We start from the raw sequence: 21,455 nt of genomic DNA, 5'->3' as shown, positions 1-21,455 counted from the left end.
GCATATTACTCTTTTATTATATATAACTAGAGGCCCGGTGCACAAAAATTTGTGCACTCGGGGAGGGGAGAGGGGGGTCCCTCAGCCCAGCCTGTGCCCTCTCGCAGTCTGGGACCCCTCAGGGGATGACCACCTGCTGGCTTAGGCCTGCTCCCCGGGAATTGGGCCTAAGATGGCAATCAGACATCCCTCTGGCAGCCCGGGAGCCCTCGGGGATGTCCACTTGCCAGCGGGAGCAGGCCTAAACTTCAGTCGGACATCCTTAGCACTGCTGAGGAGGCAGGAGAGGCTCTGACCACCACCGCTGTACTGGCAGCCATCAGCCTGGCTTGTGGCTGAGCAGAGCTCCTCCCATGTGAGAGCGCCCTGACCACCAGAGGGCAGCTCCTGCATTGAGCGTCTGCCCCCTGGTGGTCAGTGTGTGTCATAGTGACCAGTCATTCCCAGTCTTTCTGCTGTTAGGGTCAGTTTGCATATTACCCTTTTACTATATAGGATAGAGGCCTGGTGCACAGGTGGGGGCCGGCTGGTTTGCCCTGAAGTGTGTCCCGGATCAGGGCTGGGGTCCTGCTTGGGTGCCTGGCCAGCCTGGATGAGGGGATGATGGCTATTCGCATCTGGTCACACCCCCTTCAGGGTGCGGGTCCCCACTGGGGTGCCTGGCCAGTCTGGGTGAGGAGCTGACGGCCGTTTTCAGGCTGGTGGGTGACTGAAGCTCCCGACCTCTCCTTTTTTTCTTTTTCTTTTTTATTCTGGGATTTATTTACCTTCTATGGCTGTCACTGGAGCTGAGAGCTGGCTTTAGCTCTGAGGCTTGGCTCCAGCTCTGAGGCTGTGGCTGGCTGAAAGCAGGTATCTGGGTTTGTTTAGATTCTATAATTGAAACTCTGTTGCCATCACTGGCGCTCTAAGCTCTGAGGCCGCTGGCGGCTGAAAGCAGGTTTCTGGGGTTAGTTTAGCTTCTATAATTGCAACATTGTTGCATCTGAAGCTCAGAGCTGGGCGGTGGCAGGCGGGGAACCTTGGCTTCCTCCATCACTGGAGCAAGCAAGCCTCCTGTTCGCTTCAGCTGAGTGGCTGCCAGCCGCCATCTTGGTTGGCAGTTAATTTGCATATCGCCCTGATTAGCCAATGGGAAGGGTAGCGAAGTTACGGTTAATTACCATGTTTCTCTATTATTAGATAGGACTAGAGGCCCGATGCATGGATTTGTGTACCAGTGGGGTCCTTCAGCCTGGCCTGCAGGGGCTGATCGGGGCTGGCTGGCCTGGGAGAAACTGTGGGAGGGGACTCCAGGGCGTGTCCGGCCTGTCTCTCCCAGTCCCAATTGGCCGGTCCCCAGCAGGAAGCTAACCTACCAGACAGAGCGTCTGCCCCCTAGTGGTCAGTGGGCATCATAGCAACTTGTCGAATAAAGGGTCGGACACTTAGCATATTAGGCTTTTATTATATAGGATAGTATTATACAGTTCTGCTTTACTTCAATGGAAATTCCTTTCTATTCATTACACATCTTTTCCATCTCTATAAGAAGCCCAAGAGTTGATTGGCTATGAGTACAACTTCTCACACACAAAGCAAAATTAAATCAACATTATGGGAATACTTAGAAGAGAAGCAAAACAAAAATAGAAGTAGTAACATTTACCTATTTCCTCTACTTACCCCTCATTACAAGAGTAGTTAGCCTGTGAACCAAACTGAAAACTTCCTTCTACGCGGCCATTTAGGGGCTCTGTTAGCTGTGGACATGATTTTCCTGAAAGAAATTTTTTAAATTCGTTGATTAATACAAACTCCAAAACAGATCTGAATCAAAACCTAAATTCTACGTTGCTCTACTGAAAAGAATACTACTTTTCTTTCTTTAACTATTAAAAGGCCAAACTTAAGATTCACATTTACCCAGACAACTAACAAGAAAAAGATTACCTGGAAGTTTTTCAAAGCTTGAAAAAATACATGGCTATCTAAAACCTACCTCCACGTGAGAAAACCATCATTGTAGTAGCAGAATATGCCGTCTAAAATGTATGAAAATCTTTAGAGCAATAAAAATAAAAAGTCTTGTGTACTTACTTGTACAAGCCTCCTGGAGAGGAGGTGCCCATGTGCCATCAGCCAGACAAACAGTGGTGGTGGGACGAACAAGAGGAACAATAAGCCTGTATCCTGGGCGACACTCATATTCTACTGCGAACCCAGGACTTACAGGGGGCACAGGATTACCCTTGGCTTTCATAGATTCATATCTTGGTATCTCATCACAGGCATCTGGGCATGAGAGAATAAGACATGAAAGTCAAGTATTTTCTCTTTTTCACCAGCCACGGATTCTGGCCTGGCAGCAGGCAGGTCCTTGGTGAGCTTATGGTTTCTTAGGGAATAAGGTGAATATTCATTCAACAGTAAGTTAAAGAGACAGCAGCAATAGTTTTGGTTTTTAATGTACTTATCGGTGTGCGTCCTTCCCCAGTTTTTCTCAGTTCATTTCACACTCACCTGTCCCCTAGGACATCGTCTACAGTATGCAGCCCTAGATCAGGGTCCTTGTCCACAGTTTGAAATGCAAACTGATGGTGACTTGTCACCTCAGGCTCAGCCTCCTCTCAGGAGGCAAGTTCCTAGAGGTCAGGGTCATCTGCCTCTTTTCCTGCTACACTCTGCACCCAGTGGGTACTCAAGAAATGGTATGAGTAGAGGTAATTATTTAAGTATTGGGATTTCATAGGTAGAAATAATATGGACTAAATTATTTCAAAATATAAGACTTTATATTAGCGAAGTGAGCATTTTTACAAGTGAGTAAACGCCATTTAAAATAAAACTGTATTATTTGAATAGCCTCACATGAAAAAAATTCTGCTTTCTTAACATTACTTTAACTACACAATTGACCCTTGAACAATGCAGCAGTTCGCTCAGGAGTCCCCACACAGTTGAAAATCCGCAGATGACTTTTGAATTCCCCAAAACTTAAGTAGAATGTTTCCTTTGTACCAGTGAGGGATAGGTTCCAGGACACCCCATGAATACAAAAACCCCTGCATGCTGGTCACTTATATAAAGTGGTGAACAATGCCTATAGTGTGTCCTCTGCATTGTCGGATTCCCAATTGCAGATGGAAAATACTGTTGGTTGTTTCCACAGACGTGAAACCTAGATACCAGCAGTTTCTATATATTTACTAGAGGCCCGATGCATGAAATTTGTGCAAGAGTAGGCTTCCTTCCCCTGGCTGCCGGCACAGGCTTCCCTCCTGCACCAGCACCGGGGACCCGGGCTTCCCTCCAGCCGCTGGCAGGCACCCGGGACCCACCCTGGCAGCCCCAGCTTCATCCAGAAGGTCGTCCGGGAGGACATCCAGTCTAATTAACGTATTATGCTTTTATTATTATAGATAGAAACAAATGCAGGCATAAATGAATTCGGGTAGTTCAAACCAATGTTGTTCAAGGGTCAATGTAATCTTCCTTCACAGATCAATGGATCATACAAGACCTCAGAAGCTCCCTGAGGTAGCTGTACGGGCTGTGTATCCGATATATATCCCAATAGTAAAGCTACTTCATTGCTATGCTTTTAGAACTTTTTACCCCTGTTATTTTTGGAGGGGGGTAGTTTTCACTCTCTTCACATTTCTACTTAAGCAATTTGCCTTCCTTTTCAGTGGTTCTCAACCTTCTGGCCCTTTAAATACAGTTCCTCATGTTGTGACCCAACCATAAAATTATTTTCGTTGCTACTTCATAACTGTAATGTTGCTACTGTTATGAATCGTAATGTAAATATCTGATAAGCAGGATGGTCTTAGGCGACCCCTGTGAAAGGGTCGTTCGACCGCCAAAGGGGTCTCGACTCACAGGCTGAGAACCGCTGCTTAAAATTATCTGTGGGCTTGAAAACCTAACCAATCTCTTAGAACAATTACATACAATAATGTGATGGAGACACATCAAGTAAAGCCCTAGAAGACTAAAAGAATGCAGAGGCCTCTCCTATAAAGTTTAAGGCCTAAGGTAGATCTATTTTACTCCCTAAGGAATCTTTCCTCTTTTACTTCCTTAATCTTGGACTTATTTCAGATTGAGAGACCAGTAAAGAGAACTCTAAACACGTGAAATTGTACTCTTTTTTCTTATCATATTCTAAATTCTAAAACTCTATACCCAGTCCAACATTTCATTTCCATCATCCACCTACTGGCAAATGTTTTCAATATTTCCACTATGCTGCCCTTGATATCCGAATATTCCTCAATCAACTGCTCAAAACAAAATAAATGCAAAAAGCAAACCAAAGCCCCTAATAATTAAAAGCATTGTTTAAAATAACATTGATGAATGTTGTTTTATTGATTAATAACATTACATTTACTGAATACCCTGAGCTAGATATTGTCATTTTCAATAGGAAAACAAACATGGGCTAGAAATTCTATACAACTGTGTTCAGATACAAATGCACAACAACATTCTAGAATTTCATGGAACCACCACGAAAGAAATCATGTAACAGCATGCCCACAATTAAATTATACAAGTATCCTTTGTTTTATGCATTCAATCTCAGTGACTATCTTGAAAGCAGATAAAGGAGAGAGGATTCCTAATATGACTTTCACATGTAGTGTCTATATTGAAAAGGAAAAGTCAGTAAGATCGTTTAATCCATTCAACTAATTTGAAGTATTTCTTCCCACTAACATACACCATGAAAGACACGCTTCCACCAATGTGCATGTCAGTGTTCGGCAACCAGTTTATCACAAGCTATATACACTGTAATAATTGAATGCAATACCACATCTTTTAATAAGCAAATTTCTTCCCTTGCTCAGAATACTGAATTTTTTTCTATGTGAATGTTTATAAACTAAACATTTCAGGACCCAGAAAAATAGCACCTTGACTTAGTTTTTTCTAGGTAGTTTAAATACAATTCTTATTTGGCTGCAATGCTACACTTTAACATAGATGACATTAAGATGATGGGCTGCATCCAGAAAACTTGCCAATGTTCTAGATGGGTTTCGGGAAAATGAAATCATTTTCTGCTATGGATCAAGAGAACTGCTCACCTTGTCTACACTTGTCAAAACTGGGTAAGCACTCTCTCCCTGCTTGCAAAAATTACAATCACTTTCTGACATGAGTATACACACCTCTGCCCAGAGTGGTGCCTTCAGAAAATCATGGTGTCGCACCAAACCAGAACCCCAGTGAAACCTGACAATCCTGCTCCTCCTCCCACTGTCTACACAACACCCTCTTTTTAAACTTTCTTTGCTTCCCAAAATGCAGACACTGGCACCTACACCTGCCAATTATTTCTCACTGCCTCATTTGTAGGCCTACGAAAATCACTAAATTACTTTCAAAGTCATTAAGTGGCCTCCTTGTTCTTCAACGACTCCTAACCTTTTCTTCCTTGGTAGTTTTAGTTGCCGTCTAGAACATCTGGAGCTATTGGTCACTCTGTCTTGGCTCCTTTCTGCCTGAAAAGCTCTCTTTGGTTCCCAGGACAGCATGACCACTTGGTTTTCAGCTTGTCCTGACTGCTCTCCCTTCTCTGCCTGATTGGATAATGTGACATTTCTAATAGGCAGTTCTCTTGATATTGCATTCTGCAGACTCCCCTGGGCAGGTAGATATACTCCCATGACTTCATTACCCCTAAAAAGAGCTACCTCTCAAATACCTTTCCATCCTAGATCTCCAGCTGGGGTGACAAACCTATATATTAAATTGACACCCTGCACAGCTCCACTTGGAAAGTGTCATGCTGTCTCAAATAACATAATGAATGTGCTCTATTGATTCTTCACAGGCATACCAAGCAAACTAGTTCAACTGGTTTCCAGAACTGAATGTCTGCTCATCCTCTAGTTCAGCAGTTCTCAACCTGTGGGTCGCGACCCCTTTGGCGGTCGAACGACCCTTTCACAGGGGTCGCCTAAGACCATCCTGCATATCAGATATTTACATTACGATTCTTAACAGTAGCAACATTGCAGTTATGAAGCAGCAACGAAAATAATTTTATGGTTGGGTCACAACATGAGGAACTGTATTTAAAGGGCCAGAAGGTTGAGAACCACTGCTCTAGTTCTATCCTTACTTCTACAGCCACTATCATTTATCTGGATTATGACCAGAGTTTCTGGATAGGTCTCCTTACCCACACCTTGGCACTATTCACTCAATTCATTTTTCATATTGTTACCCGAATAATATTGATAGGACACAGTGACCAAGGACTTTCCAAGTCTGGTACTTTGCAATGGATCACCAGTGCCCTCAGGATAATGTCTAAGGCTCCTTGGCATGGCTAACAGACTTACAATCTGCCACTATCTCAATCCTGCTTTCTCTTGCACACTATTGTCAAGCTATATTCAGTCCCTTGGGGCCCATTAAATTACTTTAGCATTGTAGGCCTCCATGCATTATTTTATTTCAGTTTTGACCAGAAACCCTGTCATTCTTCCCACCCACTCATCTTTCAGTTACATCTTAGATGCCAATTCTTCCTTGAGGCTCAACATGTCACTCAAAATACTGGGATGTCATCATAATACCCCAATATACTTTTCATATTGTAATTCTTTATTATTCTCATTCCGCGCAAGACTGTCTCATTCATCACTGCATTTCTGGTACCTAGAACCAGAGCTGAATGAGCACAGTTGCAGCTCTATACACTCTTAGACCAAAATTAAATTCTTTATGGTTCAGCCAGCTTGTTCCAGAGATATCTGCAAAGCATAATTTTTTCTTCAGGTTTTGCCTGTATTCAAAGTTTTTTTTTTCATTGGTTTAGTTATAGATATTTATTTCCCTTTACTAGAGTTTTAAATTTCTTTCATGTCAAAATATTTATGCTTGGATGAACCCATTTCCCATTACTGCTATTATTAGCAATAGTATTTTAACATTATCAAAGATGGATTGTAGGCCAGCAAGTTTCAGTAGCAGCAGCCTGGCTCCAAAAGGAAGAACATCATCACAGTTGCAGTGAAATAGCCTGATTTTAAAAGTCAGGCAAGTGCCAACCGAAGCCACTCAGCTAAAACAAGGCCTTGACCAGAAAAGGATGAAACCTTAAATTAGATCTGGAGGACACTCCTTCGGGTAAGGCTGACTTCTCCTGTCTCAGTAATAATTCTTATTAAAATGGCAAATATTTAACTGTATATGCAACATCATCACTGTTTGATGTAACTGAAGTGGAACCTTTGCCTTTAGCTACGACAGCCCCCCAAGCTCATTCCGGCCTGCACTTTAGCCGAGGGCCTAACTGCTGATATTTCTACTGATAGGAGAGATGCCTTTGGAATAGGTCATGATTTGGAATGTTGTCGAAGCAACATGGCTTTCTTACTTCCAGCTGAAATTTAAAAATGGCCTGTATGTTCAGAAATTACTGGATGCTATACTTTTAGCTATTATTAAGATCCCAGGGAATTCTAAACCTGACTCCACAAGGAATGCAGTCCTTAAAAGGAACCAACAGTCAAACCTCTGGTATGGCCAAAGGGATATTTCCTCAAATGATAACGTCAAAAAACTGGCTAGTGACGTCCAACAATTGGCCTCGGGAAAAAGAAAAACAAAATTGGAAATCTGATAAGTGTTGGTTTGATATAAAGAAGCTCTGGTTCAGGCCAAATAACAGCCCAGTCCAACCAGAGGCTCTAAAATTCCCACTCCGAACTACTGCACACGCATTAAGCCACTGGCCCACTGACAAAATGATAGCATCTATGCATCAATATTAGTGGGCACCTATTAATAAGGCCCCCAAAAGTACCTACTTGTTCCACTTGTCTAAAGTACGAGCCAGGAAAGCCTGATCCAACTGCTGCCGGATATTTTAAGTTGCCTAATGGACCATTCTCAGTCAGGCAAATGGATTTCGTGTAGCTTTCCCATCTCGTGGATATGAATATATTTTAGTAGTGGTCTGTATGTTTTCTCACTAGACTGAAGCTTTCCCAGCAGACAGGCTACTGCTTCTGCTGCGGCTAAAGTCCCTGTGAGAAGATCGCCCTCACCTAGAGAAGCCCTCCAGAACCCACAGGGGTCAAAGGAACCCATTTTACCAGTCAGGTGCATTCACGGTTTTGTACTGTATGGCCAGTCTGACAACACTTTCACTGCACTGAGCATGCTCAATCCTCAGGTTTAGTCACATGCACTAACAGCATTAAGACTCGTTGACAAAATTTGCAGAAACCCTCCACGTACCTTGGCCAAAAGCACTGCAGTTGGTCCTTCTAAATCGCAGATCCTCCTCCTTTAGAACTCAAACTCTCACAGCGCGCCTGCCTCTTTTGATGGACAACAGGTCAAAGGAGATATACTTCAATATTATAATGGCCTAAGTTCTTCTATCAAAATTAACCACTTTCTGCCCTGGCTGGGTAGCTCAGTTAGTTAGAGCATTGTCCTGATACGCCAGGGTTGCAGGTTCGATCTCTACTCAAGGCTCATACAAGAATCAACCAGTGAAGGCATAAATAAGTGGAACAACAAATCGATGTTTTTCTCTTTCTTCCTCTCTCTCTCTCATATCAATAAATAAATTTTTTTAAAAAGAAATCTTTAAGAACATTAATGTTTTGGTAAAGCAATCTTTTCACAGTGAACTCCAGGAAGATGAAGACCTTAAACAACACACTGTGCACCCTGGGCACTTCATCTATTGGAGAAGACTCTTTGCAACCTCGCTACAAAGGCCCCTATCAGATCCTGCTAACCAACCTTCTGGGGTCAAACTTCAGGCAATACATTCCTGGATTCAGGTGACACATCTAAAAAAAAGCACCTAATCCTGACTGAACCTGCACCCTATCTAGTGACCTGAGGGCGAAAATTTCCCAAAATTGATGCAGAGTACACTTGATGAGACATCTACCCCATCTGTTCAGACCAAGCCAATTAGAAGGTTTCAAACTCACAAAAGTCTCTCTTTCATAGACTATTAACTGATCATGGATTCGTATCCAATTCAGTCTCTGAATTTGCAACCTACAGGCTTACTGGTAAGACATTTTGTTCCAGTTTCTTTTGAGAGAGCAATATTGCTTAATTGCTTCATGTTTTATACTGTCTTCCCAAAGCTCTTAATTCTTTCTGTGCTGAGTATGCCTTTGGGGATTCACTATTCTACAAGGCAAACTGGAGAAGGGTAATTCCTGGGAGATCTCACTGCCCCTCCCGATTCCTCATTACTCAAATGATAGGTTTACAACCTGTACATTTCCCTCTGACATGGAACATGACACTCAGGAACGGTCCTTCCTGGCATCAACGAACAAAAGGCCACTGAATCCAAAAAGACCTGACTCTTGATCAGCAATGATTTTGTAGAAAAATCATTCAAAAGGGGTCATGTGAAAATTAAAAAATAGAAATCTCATTTAAAATGGAATCAGGAGGCTAGATGAGAAAACTCACACACACATTAAGCAACACATATGGATGATCCCAAATGTGAGAGACCTTACCATGCATTTCCCACAGAAAGTGATACTATTTTGCTGCCTCAACAGGAGGAAGAGAAAGATTCCTCCTTGCCTATTCAGCTGATGAGACTGCCAGAACTCGGCCAATGAGAAGTCACTATACTTCAAACTTTCAGTTCCTCTCCTTTCTTTCTCTGGGCTTGTTGTTGGTTCACCTTTAGACAATACGTCCTGAAATACAATTCTTTGTTGTTTCCGAATAAACTCATTCTGTTGGACAAGTATATGGCTATCTATTTGTTTAAGGAAAACATGATTACAGAAGCTTCCTCCTAGAGGCCGGAGGAGTATTGTTCCTGAGCTTTTCAAACTCAGCTGAATTATTATATTTAACTTCCTGCTACTTAATAGTTATACAACAGTGTTGATACTGAGGCAAAACAGTGAGCATTTGTAATCACAAGTGTGACAAGACACACAAGATCTCTGTATTCTAGTGGGAAGAGAACCGAAAACATCGTTTTGGAAGGGTAATTACAAGTTAGGATGAGTGTGAGTGTGTGTGTCTACCTGAGATAGGATGGTCACAGAAGGTCCCTCTGATGGGGTAACAACACCAATGAGTTGGAAAGATAAGAAGGAGCCAATTATGCAAGAGGCAGGAGGACAATGCTCCTAGACTGAGGAACAGCAAGTGCAGAAGCCCCAAAGCGGCAGAGTTTGTTCTGTCTCAGAGCAGAAAAGCCTTCCCTTCCACCAGGCGTTCGTTAAATGCTGTCGGAGAATCACGCTCCGTCCCTCCAGAGCACCTGTCTGGGGTTATAACACTAGTATCAAGCCCAGCTGGAGTGGCTGGGTGGTTGAGCATCGACCTATGAATCAGGAGGTCAAGGTTCCATTCCCTGGTCAGGGCATATGCTCAGTTTGTGGGCTCCATCCCTGGTGGGGGAGGGGGGTGTGCAGGACCCAGCCGATCAATGATTCTCCCTCATCATTGATGTTTCCATCTCTCTCTCCCCCTCCCTTCCTCTCTGAAATCAATTAAAATATATATATGTATTTTATTTTATTTTTTTAAAGACAAGTATTTTGGCCCTGGCCAATGTGTTTCAGTAGGTTGAGTGTTGTCAAAGCATGGAAAGGTTACCAGTTCGATTCCCGGTCAGGGCACATGCCCAGGTTGTGGGTTCAATCCCCAGTCAAGGTGGGTTCAAGAGGCAACCAATCAATGTCTGTCTGTCTCTCTCGCTCCCTTCCTCTCTCTTTAAATTCAATTAAAACGTATTTTTTTAAAAAAGACTTGTATTATGGTTTGGTTAGTCAGTCCCAATAAATTTTAGCAAAACTCCCAGCTTTAGTTTATGACCTGTAGGGGAAAACCATATTAACATTATTTATTGTCCATTTCTTGGGATACTAATTTCTCACTGGGTTTGCCTACCAACGTTTTAGGTTACTTTGGATAGCCCCTCAAATATGACTCACCAACAACAAAAAACACACGCCAAAATACATTTAGTAATTGAATAGGTTACTGCGTATATTACATGGGAACAAGATCACACCGGGCGCAACAGTCAGCAAATCATTGCCAATACGAATCCAGGCAACAAGAAGCCCGTTAACTTTAATTACAAAAGCACTGAGCGCCCTTCCAAAACCACACCTCTCACTCAACGGCTCCGCAAGCGCTCCCCAGCCCCCACACGGAGAAAGCAGCGCGCTTCCTTGCCCCACACTCCGCACCCCTGCCCAGGCCACTTCCCGTAAGCACACACCCGACAACAGCAGTTAACACCCGCCCGGGCTTCCCCAGCCGACCCCATGGGGCACCAACACATCACACCGCCCAGGAAACGCAGCGCAAACACCCACGGCGGGCACGCGCGGGCCCTGGCGACACCCCCACGCGCTGGGGCACCGCAGAGCAAGCCCTCACCTGGAGCGCCGGGTCTGCGCTGCCCATCCTGCTGGGCTCCGTCCCGAAGCACCTGCCCGCGTTCGCTGTGGACAAGCTTTTGCAAACCCCGGCCGCGCCCAGCGCCCTGAGAGGCTCCGTACAAACCACAGAGCAAACGCTACCGCCCGCACTTCGGGGTCCTCCCTCCCCGGGAGCCGCGCACAGCACCACCGGGGCAGCTCTGCCCAAGCCCCGTCCCCCTTAACCCAGCCCACCACCCCAACCTCTCCCCGCCCTCGGCTGCGGGCGGCCGGCTCCCCAACCCGCTCCAGCTCGCTCCGGGAGCGCACCGGGTCCCTCCCCAGGCCCCTACCGGTGGATGCAGGTAACCAGAGCGCGAGCGTCACCAAAAGGATCCCAACGAAGTGGCTCCAAGAAGAGAAGGGACGGCGACGAGGTGCCCTCCGAGGCCCGCGAGAAGCCGTCATTTTCCAGGAGGTGAGCGGGAAGCCTTTGACCTGCACCCGACCCAGCAACCCGGAGACTCAAGAAGCCTTGAAGGCGGAGCCCCAATGGGCCTGGACCACGCCCGAGCGGAAGTAACGCTAGGGGGCGGGGCCAATCGCGAGCCGCAAGGCGGGGCCTCGGGCCGGGGCGGAGCCTTCGCCCAGGAAGGAAAGGGGCGTGGCCTGGCCGCGCTCTAACCCGGCGGGTCATTGGCAGGTCAGGCTCCGCCCGCGCCGGCGGGGGACTGATGGTTCTCCACCTGACAGGGTTTGCGGGGAAATGGTGGTTCACCACCGCGTCCTTAAACGGGCAGTTACCACTCCACTCAGGAAGGGTGGAAAGGAAACAAGAGCTGGCCCAGTCATCACTGCGCCCTTTCCGGAGCCCGGGATAGAAACATAAACCTCATGGACCTGAAAATAGAAACCCAGAGCCCAGACCGGGGTCGCCTAGGGACCAGCACCCCTAGGGGGCTCCCCTTTGGTCCTGGGGCCACCAGATTGCCAGTAGTACCAGGGCCCTTGCTCAACATTTGGCATTAACTCGGCATAATTAGGGACGACACCTGAGATCTCCGTGGTTGAAGGCCTGCTACTGGATCCTCTCGATGCCTGCTAGATTTCAAAATCACCAAGATGGTGTGGCCACTGTATTCCCAGCCCCTCATGTAAATGCTCTGCCCCCTACTCCCTTGAGAGGACCCCTGGGAAGGTAAATTAATACTTGACCATAAACATATGGGCCCTTGCTCTTCATCAATGAACTGTTTTGTTGAAGAGGAAATGCACATGAATGAAAAAGTTAAGGACAAGGATGTATTAATGGCAAATTCTTGGAAGTGATGAATACCATTATTGTTCGGATATATAGGAATTAATAATACGGAGAAATTTTCTGATGAAACAGTCTCTCAATGCTAGAAATATAAGAATGAGCAAGATTTATTTGTAGAATTGTGAGTAAGCCTGTATTAATAAAACAAAAGCCGGTAATATGACCAGTATTAAAAGAACAAACAAAAAGAATTAACATTTTCTTCCTATTAGTTGCAAGGGATAAAAATGTCAAACACTGAGAGTAAACATTGGGGGGGACCAGGACCCACAAAACTTTGGTTTGTAGCACAATTTTTTTGTGTTTCTGAAGTTTTTAAATAGAGCTGATGTTTAAAGCAAATAGTTACATTTAGAGTTCATCCCACAGAGACCATCAGTCCTGTGAGCCAAAATGTATAATTTTGGGGGAAAAAAATAAGCTCTTAAGTGTCTAGCAAAAGTATAAGGAATTTTTGCCAGATGGCTAATGGGATGGAATTCTGTGCAGTAAGCAGTGTTAAAAAATATATATATCAATGTGAGAAACTATCTATTCTTAGTGGAAAAAGCAGACTCCAAATCAGTATGTGCCTTTTGGTATTCCTTTTATAAGACAAAAGTAGTTTATTGATATGCGTAAAGAAAGGTTAGATGGAAATATACCAAAAAACCCCACAAAATACCTAACAGTTGATAGGATTGTGCATATTTCATTTTTTGTGCTTTTCAGTTTTCTATATTGACTCAGGGATACATTTGGAATCAGGTAAAGACATTTTTTTTTTAATAACCCAACTTATATATCAACATCTACTTTGTTCATAGAATGGTGATAGAAACTATCACAGAAGGTTAAGGAATGAGAGGATGATGAGGAAATGGAAGCTCTCAATACAAACCTCAAACACATCTCCTGGAATCGGAAAACTGTATATATATTTAAACAGTTTAGCATCTGAGATGTACTAACGACTTTCAGGGCTCAACAAATCATGGAATTTCCTCTTCTTCTCAGACCAACACAATGTTTGGATTGTTAGCTGAGCCGTAAAACAGTACCAGTGTGCGTGGAGGTGATGTATAAAATAAAGGCCTTACAGGGGTGGGCAAACTTTTTGACTCAAGGGCCACAATGGGTTCTTAAACTGGACCGGAGGGCCGGAACAAAAGCATGGATGGAGTGTTTGTGTGAACTAATATAAATTCAAAGTAAACATCATTACATAAAAGGGTACAGTCTTTTTTTTTTTTTAGTTTTATTCATTTCAAACGGGCTGGACCCGGCCCGCGGGCCGTAGTTTGTCCATGGCTGCCTTAGAATCTTGGATTATTAAGTGCAGACATTCCATGATGACACTTACTTGAAGGAGGTATAAGTAAGGCAACAAATAGGAAACTCAATGAGGGGGATTTAGACTCTGTCTTCATTATTATAGTTGTAAAGGTATAACAAATGTTCTGTGGCTCAATGTTGGCACCTATTTGTGCAAACAGAGAATCTATTCTCTACAATCATCTATCTGTACACTATGTTATATGTCAATTATATCTCAGTAAAGCTGGGGGAAAACTTTCCCATCTATTTCTAGGCTTGGAAGTAAGGTGTATGTTTTGTTTTGTTTTGTTTTCATGAGAAGATTTAACAGGGAAAAAAATATAGCTAGTGTTCAGTTTCCTAGTTATAGGTACAGTGGGGCCTTGACTTACGAGTGTCCGGACTAACCAGTTTTGTCTCTCCGCCGATTTTTTGCATTGAGTTGACAGAGTAATTTGAGTTAACGAGCTCCTTAATGAGCTCCTTAACAAGCTTGGTCTCGGAACGAATTAAACTCATAAGTCAAGGGCCCCACTGTACTAGATTAGATTCAACGATTGGGATTTACTTGAACTTTTCTCCTACCAGTGAAATTTCTATACCTCGGAATCATCAAATTATTTTTTTAAATCCTCACCCAAGGATACAATTTCTAGAGAAAGTGGGAGGAAGAGAGGGAGGAAAGGAGGGGGAAAGACAGAGAAACCATGGACCTGGAGAGAGGACACATCAATTGGTTGGCTCCTTGCATGGTCCCCTACAGGAGGCTGTGGAACCTGCAACCAAGGTACCTGCCATTGGATCCAACCCACAAACCTTCGGTCCAACGGCCCACACTCTAACCACTGACAAAAACTGGCCAAGGCGTCAAACCATTCTTAGCATCATAAATGGTATCCCTGCTGGTTTCTTTTTTTTTCTTTTTTTTTTTTTTTTTTTAAATTTATTTTATTTTTTTTAAATATATTTCATTGATTTTTTACAGAGAGGAAGGGAGAGAGATAGAGAGTTAGAAACATCGATGAGAGAGAAACATCGATCAGCTGCCTCCTGCACATCTCCTACTGGGGATGTGCCCGCAACCCTGCTGGTTTCTTTAACTCGTTTGGAGTTGACTCACCTGAGGCTCCAACTGATATGTTCTGAACCTTGTTCCTTGTTTTTCTGGACAAGATCCATGAAGGAGGGATAAATTTTTTTCGCTTTTTCTCAAGTGCTCAGATAGTTCCAGGCCTGTAGTAGGTACATAATAAATACATATTAATTACTAAATAAACATGTATTGCTGGCAAATGATTTAACATCTTCCTGCCCATACTTCGTGAGCATGGGAGATGTCTGAGAGATTTTAATTGTAATAATAATTAGACACAGAGAACAAAGCTGGATTTGACTCTAAAAGGAATGAACTACAACTGTCTGCACAGAAAAACCCTCCTAAATCAGGTAAAGAAGCTAACTAATCCTTGAGGTGGAGCTAATGTCCGCCCCTTAGTCTTGAGATGACCTGTGATGGAATTCACAGCGGAGTATTGACTCAAGAGAGTCAATGCCTTGAGGAAAGTAGGGGAGTAAACACTAGTGCAATGGTTCTCAACCTTCCTAATGCCACGACCTTTTAATATAGTTCCTCATGTTGTGGTGACCCACAACCATAAAATTATTTTTGTTGCTACTTAATAACTAATTTTGCTACTGTTATGAATCGTCATGTAAATATCTGATATGCAGGATGTATTTTCATTGTTACAAATTGAACATAATTAAAGCCTAGTGATTAATCACAAAAACAATATGTAATTATATATGTGTTTTCCGATGGTCTTAGGCGACCCCTGTGAAAGGGTCATTTGACCCCCAAAGGGGTTGCGACCCCCAGGTTGAGAACCGCTGCACTAGTGGTTCCTCCAGTTTCCCCTCAAGATGTTGTCAAACTGCCGAAAGAAAATGAGGAGAGAATGGAAAATATGCATGTTTGTAGACCAGGTTTTGAGCTGTGTTAGATCTTCTTTTAAGGCTTTATGAATGGAGGTAAGGATGTGTGTGGATGTCATTAAACAGAGGCCAACTTCTTTAAAATAAAACAATGTTAGATGATTCTTTGCCGCTTACATTAGTATATTTACATGATGCTTTTCAGAGGCGGGGTAGCAGCATGAATGCACCTGTGAATGCTCTCAGACAAGGCCTCCTACTGTCCAGGTGAATTACACAGCAGGTGTTTGTGGAAACCTGAAAGAGAGTGGCTACAGGGAAGAAAACCATCTTTTTTGATGTTGGCCCTGGGAGCCATACCACCTCTATTTGCACCTGGTAAAACCTGCCAGTCAATAGCTGTTACCAGAAGAGCATTACTGTGTATGCCACACCCACAACAGCTATTCTGAAGCCAGTCAAATACAGAAAGGGCATTTTCTCAGAAGGGATGTATTTTCATTTTGTTTCCTGTTGGCTTTGAATGGCTTGAAACAGTAAACATATTACAAAGCATATTCCGTAAGTAGATTTGCAAAGATAAAACCTTTTATTCCTTTCTCATTATAATGGTGTAGATCATTTAAGCTTCACAGTCTTAAATGAACGTCCATCTCACAAGTGTACAAAAAGGCAAACAAAACAGAGTTAGAATACTAGCTCTAGAAAGAGCTTTTGGCGGCAACTGGCCCAGCCCCCGCAGTTCCTATCTTACTCTTGCATTTTCCAAATTCTCCTTAATGAGCCCAATTCCATATTACACACATTTGAAAATAAGGAAAACGACAAACTTGTAAACAGAAATCTTAGGCAACTCTTTCTTTGAGTAACTGAGACTAGTTATATGTCCTAAGTGCAGTCTTTCCCCGGACTAGACAGTGTGTTCATTTCAGCACAAAAGAAGGAAGACGGAGTGACAGCATCCACACTCCGAGGAGGGAGCTTCCTTAGGAACTGGGAGAGCTCCAGCGTCTTCATGTGTACATGTCGGCAGCTCTGTGAAGTCACTTCAAGGATTTTGAGTCTCAGATCTTATTCTGTTGAAATGAATCGGCTCCTTTCCGACGAGCATTTTCCTGCTTTATAGTTTTTGTCAAGGAAGGACACTGAAGGAACAGGAATTTTCATGTGGATGGCAGCGTGGTCGACAACTGAACCACCCAGAATGTTTATGTTGATCATCAGTGCTAGCATTACACATAAGTTATAAGTTCAGAATAATGTGGAGGTTTTTTTGTCCTCTGTTGTGGTAGCTATGTAGGGCACAAGACAGTATGGCATAAACTACGTAGATAAGAGAGGTTAATTATTAACTGACCTTTCCTCGTTGCTTCTTTTGTCAAAAGTGTTCTCAGAGGTGAGCAAATGAATAGAGAGTCTTATTCCAGAAAACCCACAGGTCCATTATAACACACGAATTCTTTCCTTCAGTCTTTTCGTTTCTGAACCATGGCTGTGGCAGGGGAAGTAAACAGGATCCATTAGTTGGGAGGAGGCATGTCCTCCTGCACTGAACACAGTCAAGACTGAAAGGAGTATTGCATAGTCTAAGGGGTCCAAATGCTTCCTTGGCCAGGATGAAGCCTCTCCTCTTTCTTAAGGCTGGGAACACTGTCCTTCCAGCAAGGCACAGACCCCTGAGGGGGCTATCAGTTCACCTGACACCCCAAGCAATTACTGCCACCTGATCCCTCTTTCTAGCTCATAAATTATCCCAAGATAAATTATCATCTGTTACATACATCATCGTTGAGCATTCTCATGTCCTTCCACACCTGTCTTTGGAGTGTGCCTTTTTACCAGTATCACCCCCACTACTCCTATCCCTGTCCTGAGCGCACAGGTTTTCAGCCGAGTACAAACTCTAAGTCACACCTTGTCTCTGAGATATTGCCACAAATGATTAACCGTCTCCTGTAGAACACCTGTGGTCAAAACTCCACTAGTAAAAGAGCACTTTGAGATAAATTCATTAAGGAATTCCTACCTTTTTATTAAAAGGTGGCCAACCATCGATGCACGAAATTTGAGATTCACCTTGATGTAAAAGAATGTGTTCAAAAAGTTGAGAATAAAATTAAATTTTGAAAATTCATTCTCAAATATTTCCCAAATACTCCTCATTTGATTAAGTCTATACTCAGAAATTTTGGGAACGTTAAAAAGTGGTCTTTACTCGAGTTAATTTAGCATGGGAAAGAAAGCACATAAGCACAACTTATGGTATTTTATAAGTGACTAATCATTGCTTAAAGAATGAACGAATGATCAAGTAAATGAATGCCATAGAGTTAATAGGCAAAAAACAACAAATGAAAGGTCAAATACAATGGGATGTTTATATACAGTTTTTAATGAGGAGGAAATGATTGTCATTTGGCGAGGGAAACAAACACAGATTCAATATTATACAGTGAACATAACTTCAAGGTGAGATCCTGTAAATGTAAAATATAAAGCTTAAAAAATACTAATCAGTGGGTGGAGGCTATTATAGGTAATTTTTATATTCTTTATGTTTTTTTCTTGCATTTTCCATGTTTTCAATAAGAAGCACAGATTACCTTAAAAGAAAATCGTTTACTTAAAAATTGGAATAGACAGGGAGTTCTGTGAGTTCCAAAAAGAGACATCACTTTGGACTGGAGTTATTTGGGCATTTGGGAGAGCTTCTTGGGTCAGTGAATCCTGAGCTGGGTTCACGTAACTTAGATCGGAAGGAAGATGGCAATGTGTTTTAGGCAGGTAACCTGGCAGGAATAGGGTAAATCAAATGACATTTTAAGCAGTCTTCTATAATATTTTAAAATAAAATCTTTTAAAGACAAACATTGCCCTCACAGTCTGGTTATATAGTCTTTTATATTTGGTGGCAGGATAGCTGGCTATGAATCAGTTTTGCACAACTTTTCCATCAAAGTACCCTGATAAGAGAGGAAAACAAATACATTACCCCAAGAGCGTTGGAGGCTAACTTAAAGCATCTGGAAAACACAACGTTTTGTGTCTTATTTTATCTTAAAATCTCCTCCATTATTTGCCTTCTTCTCCCTTATAATGCATTTGTGTTAATAAAGAAGTAATGTTATTTCTCCTTCAAACTATTGGAAAAACATTAGGAAAAAATATTTCCCTAGATGACTATGCCATTTTCCCTCATGACTTCCGTGTCTCCTTGGTATATTAGCCACACATTCCCCAGGCATATGTAAACGCCTTGGTCCCATTTGAGAAGGATCAAGGTCCATGATTATTAAATCTTCAAAAAGTTAATTACCAATTTTGAATTTTAAAAACTCAACAAACATTTTGTTTGCTTCCATAAACAGTCATGAAAAACATGCTCTTAGACAAAAGCAAAGTGAGTATAAACCAAATAATAAACATAGGGCTTTGCAAATTCATTTCTATTTTTTTGGTTGGTTTGTTTAGAAAAAAAATGGAATTGGCTATATCTTAGTTAACTAGAAATGCCTCTCCCATCCCCTTCCCTTTTTAAAAAAAAATATATTTTATTGATTTTTTTACAGAGAGGAAGGGAGAGGGAGAGCTAGAAACATTGATGAGAGAGAAACATCAATCAGCTGCCTCCTGCACACCCCCCACTGGGGATGTGCCACAACCCAGGTACATGCCCTTGACTGGAATCGAACCTGAGACCCTTCAGTCCGCAGGCCGACGCTCTATCCACTGAGCCAAACCGGTCAGGGCTCCCCTTCCCTTTCCAAGTGGCCACTTGCACTGTCCTCTGCTCAATGTAAATATCACATGCCAGGCGCACATTGATATGGAAAGAGGTAGGACAGAAAGAAAGAAAGTTTACTAAAAAAGGTGGCGTTTTTAAAAATTCTGCTTTCTACAGGAGGGGCTGAATCCCTACCTTTATAAGGCTTCTGGTGGTGCTGTTTCTGAAAATGGCCTAAGGATCTTATGATAGGAAACGTTAGAGGACTCCACGGCATAGCCAGAGCAAGGAAGGACCAAGTGAACTGCTCTGTGTGATTAAGAAAGATGAGAATATTCTGTTGTGTGTGCCACGAAGCCTCTGGATCTCGGTGTCTTCTATTTAAGTCTGCTGTTGTGGTGTGAACGCAGCCATAGGCAACAGGTGAATGAAGGGGTGTGGCTCCTCTGTTCCAGTAAAACTTTATTTACAAAAACAGTTACTTTTTAGCTCAGTGATTTTCAATATTCCCTTCTCTACTGTGTGCCACTTTGGGTTGTAGTGTATTTTTCCTCTTTACTCCAAACCTCGAGCAAACAGCTGAACATTTACCACACAAGCGGCTTGGGGTCCGGCTGCTTGAGGAGGAGGAATAAAGGGATAAGACATAGCAACAAGCCCAAATGGAAGAGGACAGAAAGGAGAGAGCAGTCACGGGCGTTCAGGTGAGGGGCAGATTTCAGATAAAGTGGGAAAGCAGGGGAAAGTGAAAAGTGAACGTCTCCACTGGATCCGTAAAAGATCCTTAAAAGAGCTGAAGGGCCCTAACCGGCTTGGCTCAGTGGATACAGCGTCGGCCTGCGGACTCAAGAGTCCCGGGTTCAATTCCGGTCAAGGGCATGTACCTTGGTTGCGGGCACATACCCAGTGGGGAGTGTGCAGGAGGCAGCTGATCGATGTTTCTCTCTCATCGATGTTTCTAGCTCTCTATCCCTCTCCCTCTCCCTTTCTCTCTGTAAAAAATCAATAAAATATATTTTTTTAAAAAAAGAGCTGAAGGACTTGGAGGCCCACCCAAGTGGCAAATGCTTGGGTTCCACAAGGAAAAGAAAGCTTGCTACTTCTCAACGGTTCTTAGCATAAATGCACAAAAATATAGGAATGCTACGAAAAACAGTGCCTGTGCACAGCACTGACGGAGTCCTCAGCCCAAATCACTGGAAACAACAATTACCCAAGAAAAGCCACCACCAGCAACGGCGCTTCCAGCTCCTGAAGTACTTCCTAACATCTTTGGAGTCAGTGATCTGCCTGGTGCAATCGCGTATTTAAATCCTGTTTCCATTTTCCATACTTGAGTTGTTGAAAAGATTTTGAATTCAATTTGTGTGTTTGGTACCTGCTATGTTCCTGATTTGTTTGCAGACTTTGCGCATGATCACAGCGGCCTTCTTGGGATGTAAATGGATATTCACTTCTTTAAGGTTTTGCATCTGTATTGCTGCTAATTGGCAGGGGAGAAAAATATGGAAAAAATAATTATATACATTTTAGTTTTGAAAGAAATGAATCAGTGTTCATTTTGAAATTCAGGGCATAATTTGCTTTATGTTTCTGAAATATTAGTAAAGATATCTAAAAAAAATCAAATTCTACTTTTCAAGATTAAGTGAAGGCTTGGATTAGGAAATAATACTAAAACCATCCTATATGTCAGTGATGGCGAACCTTTTGAGCTCAGCGTGTCAGCATTTTGAAAAACCCTAACTTAACTCTGGTGCCGTGTCACATATAGAAATTTTTTGATCTC

At 42.9% G+C, this 21,455-nt stretch overlaps 1 protein-coding gene and 1 long non-coding RNA gene across 47 annotated transcripts in view; both read right to left on the bottom strand.

Moving 5' to 3' along the window:
• The window catches only part of CD46 (CD46 molecule), a 49,328-nt gene extending 37,376 nt beyond the window's left edge, over positions 1–11,952 (bottom strand). For all 45 annotated transcript variants that reach the window (XR_002830740.1, XR_002830745.1, XR_002830735.1 and 42 more), the window contains exons 1-3: positions 11,744–11,952; positions 2,080–2,274; positions 1,666–1,759 (exon numbers count right to left, since the gene is read on the bottom strand). Coding sequence is in view for 34 of the 45 variants with exons in the window: in XM_023758925.1 (XP_023614693.1) it covers positions 1,666–1,759; positions 2,080–2,274; positions 11,744–11,858 (404 nt within the window). In the remaining 11 variants the exon portion in view is untranslated. The remainder of the gene's footprint in view (positions 1–1,665; positions 1,760–2,079; positions 2,275–11,743) is intronic.
• A 4,556-nt stretch (positions 11,953–16,508) lies between these two features.
• LOC111827243 lies at positions 16,509–21,145 on the bottom strand. Of its 2 annotated transcripts, none has more exons than XR_002830750.1 (2): positions 20,880–21,145; positions 16,509–17,434 (listed from the first exon to the last, which is right to left on the bottom strand). It is a non-coding gene; the product is annotated as an uncharacterized LOC111827243 (long non-coding RNA). The 2 variants fall into 2 exon arrangements; XR_002830751.1 differs by lacking the exon at positions 20,880–21,145 and adding an exon at positions 17,969–19,515.
• Between the last annotated feature and the right edge of the window lie 310 nt (positions 21,146–21,455).

This window comes from Myotis lucifugus, unplaced genomic scaffold (assembly GCF_000147115.1).
Source record: "Myotis lucifugus unplaced genomic scaffold, Myoluc2.0 scaffold_145, whole genome shotgun sequence".
Lineage (NCBI taxonomy): Eukaryota > Metazoa > Chordata > Mammalia > Chiroptera > Vespertilionidae > Myotis > Myotis lucifugus.
This window is presented reverse-complemented; position numbering and strand designations above follow the sequence as displayed.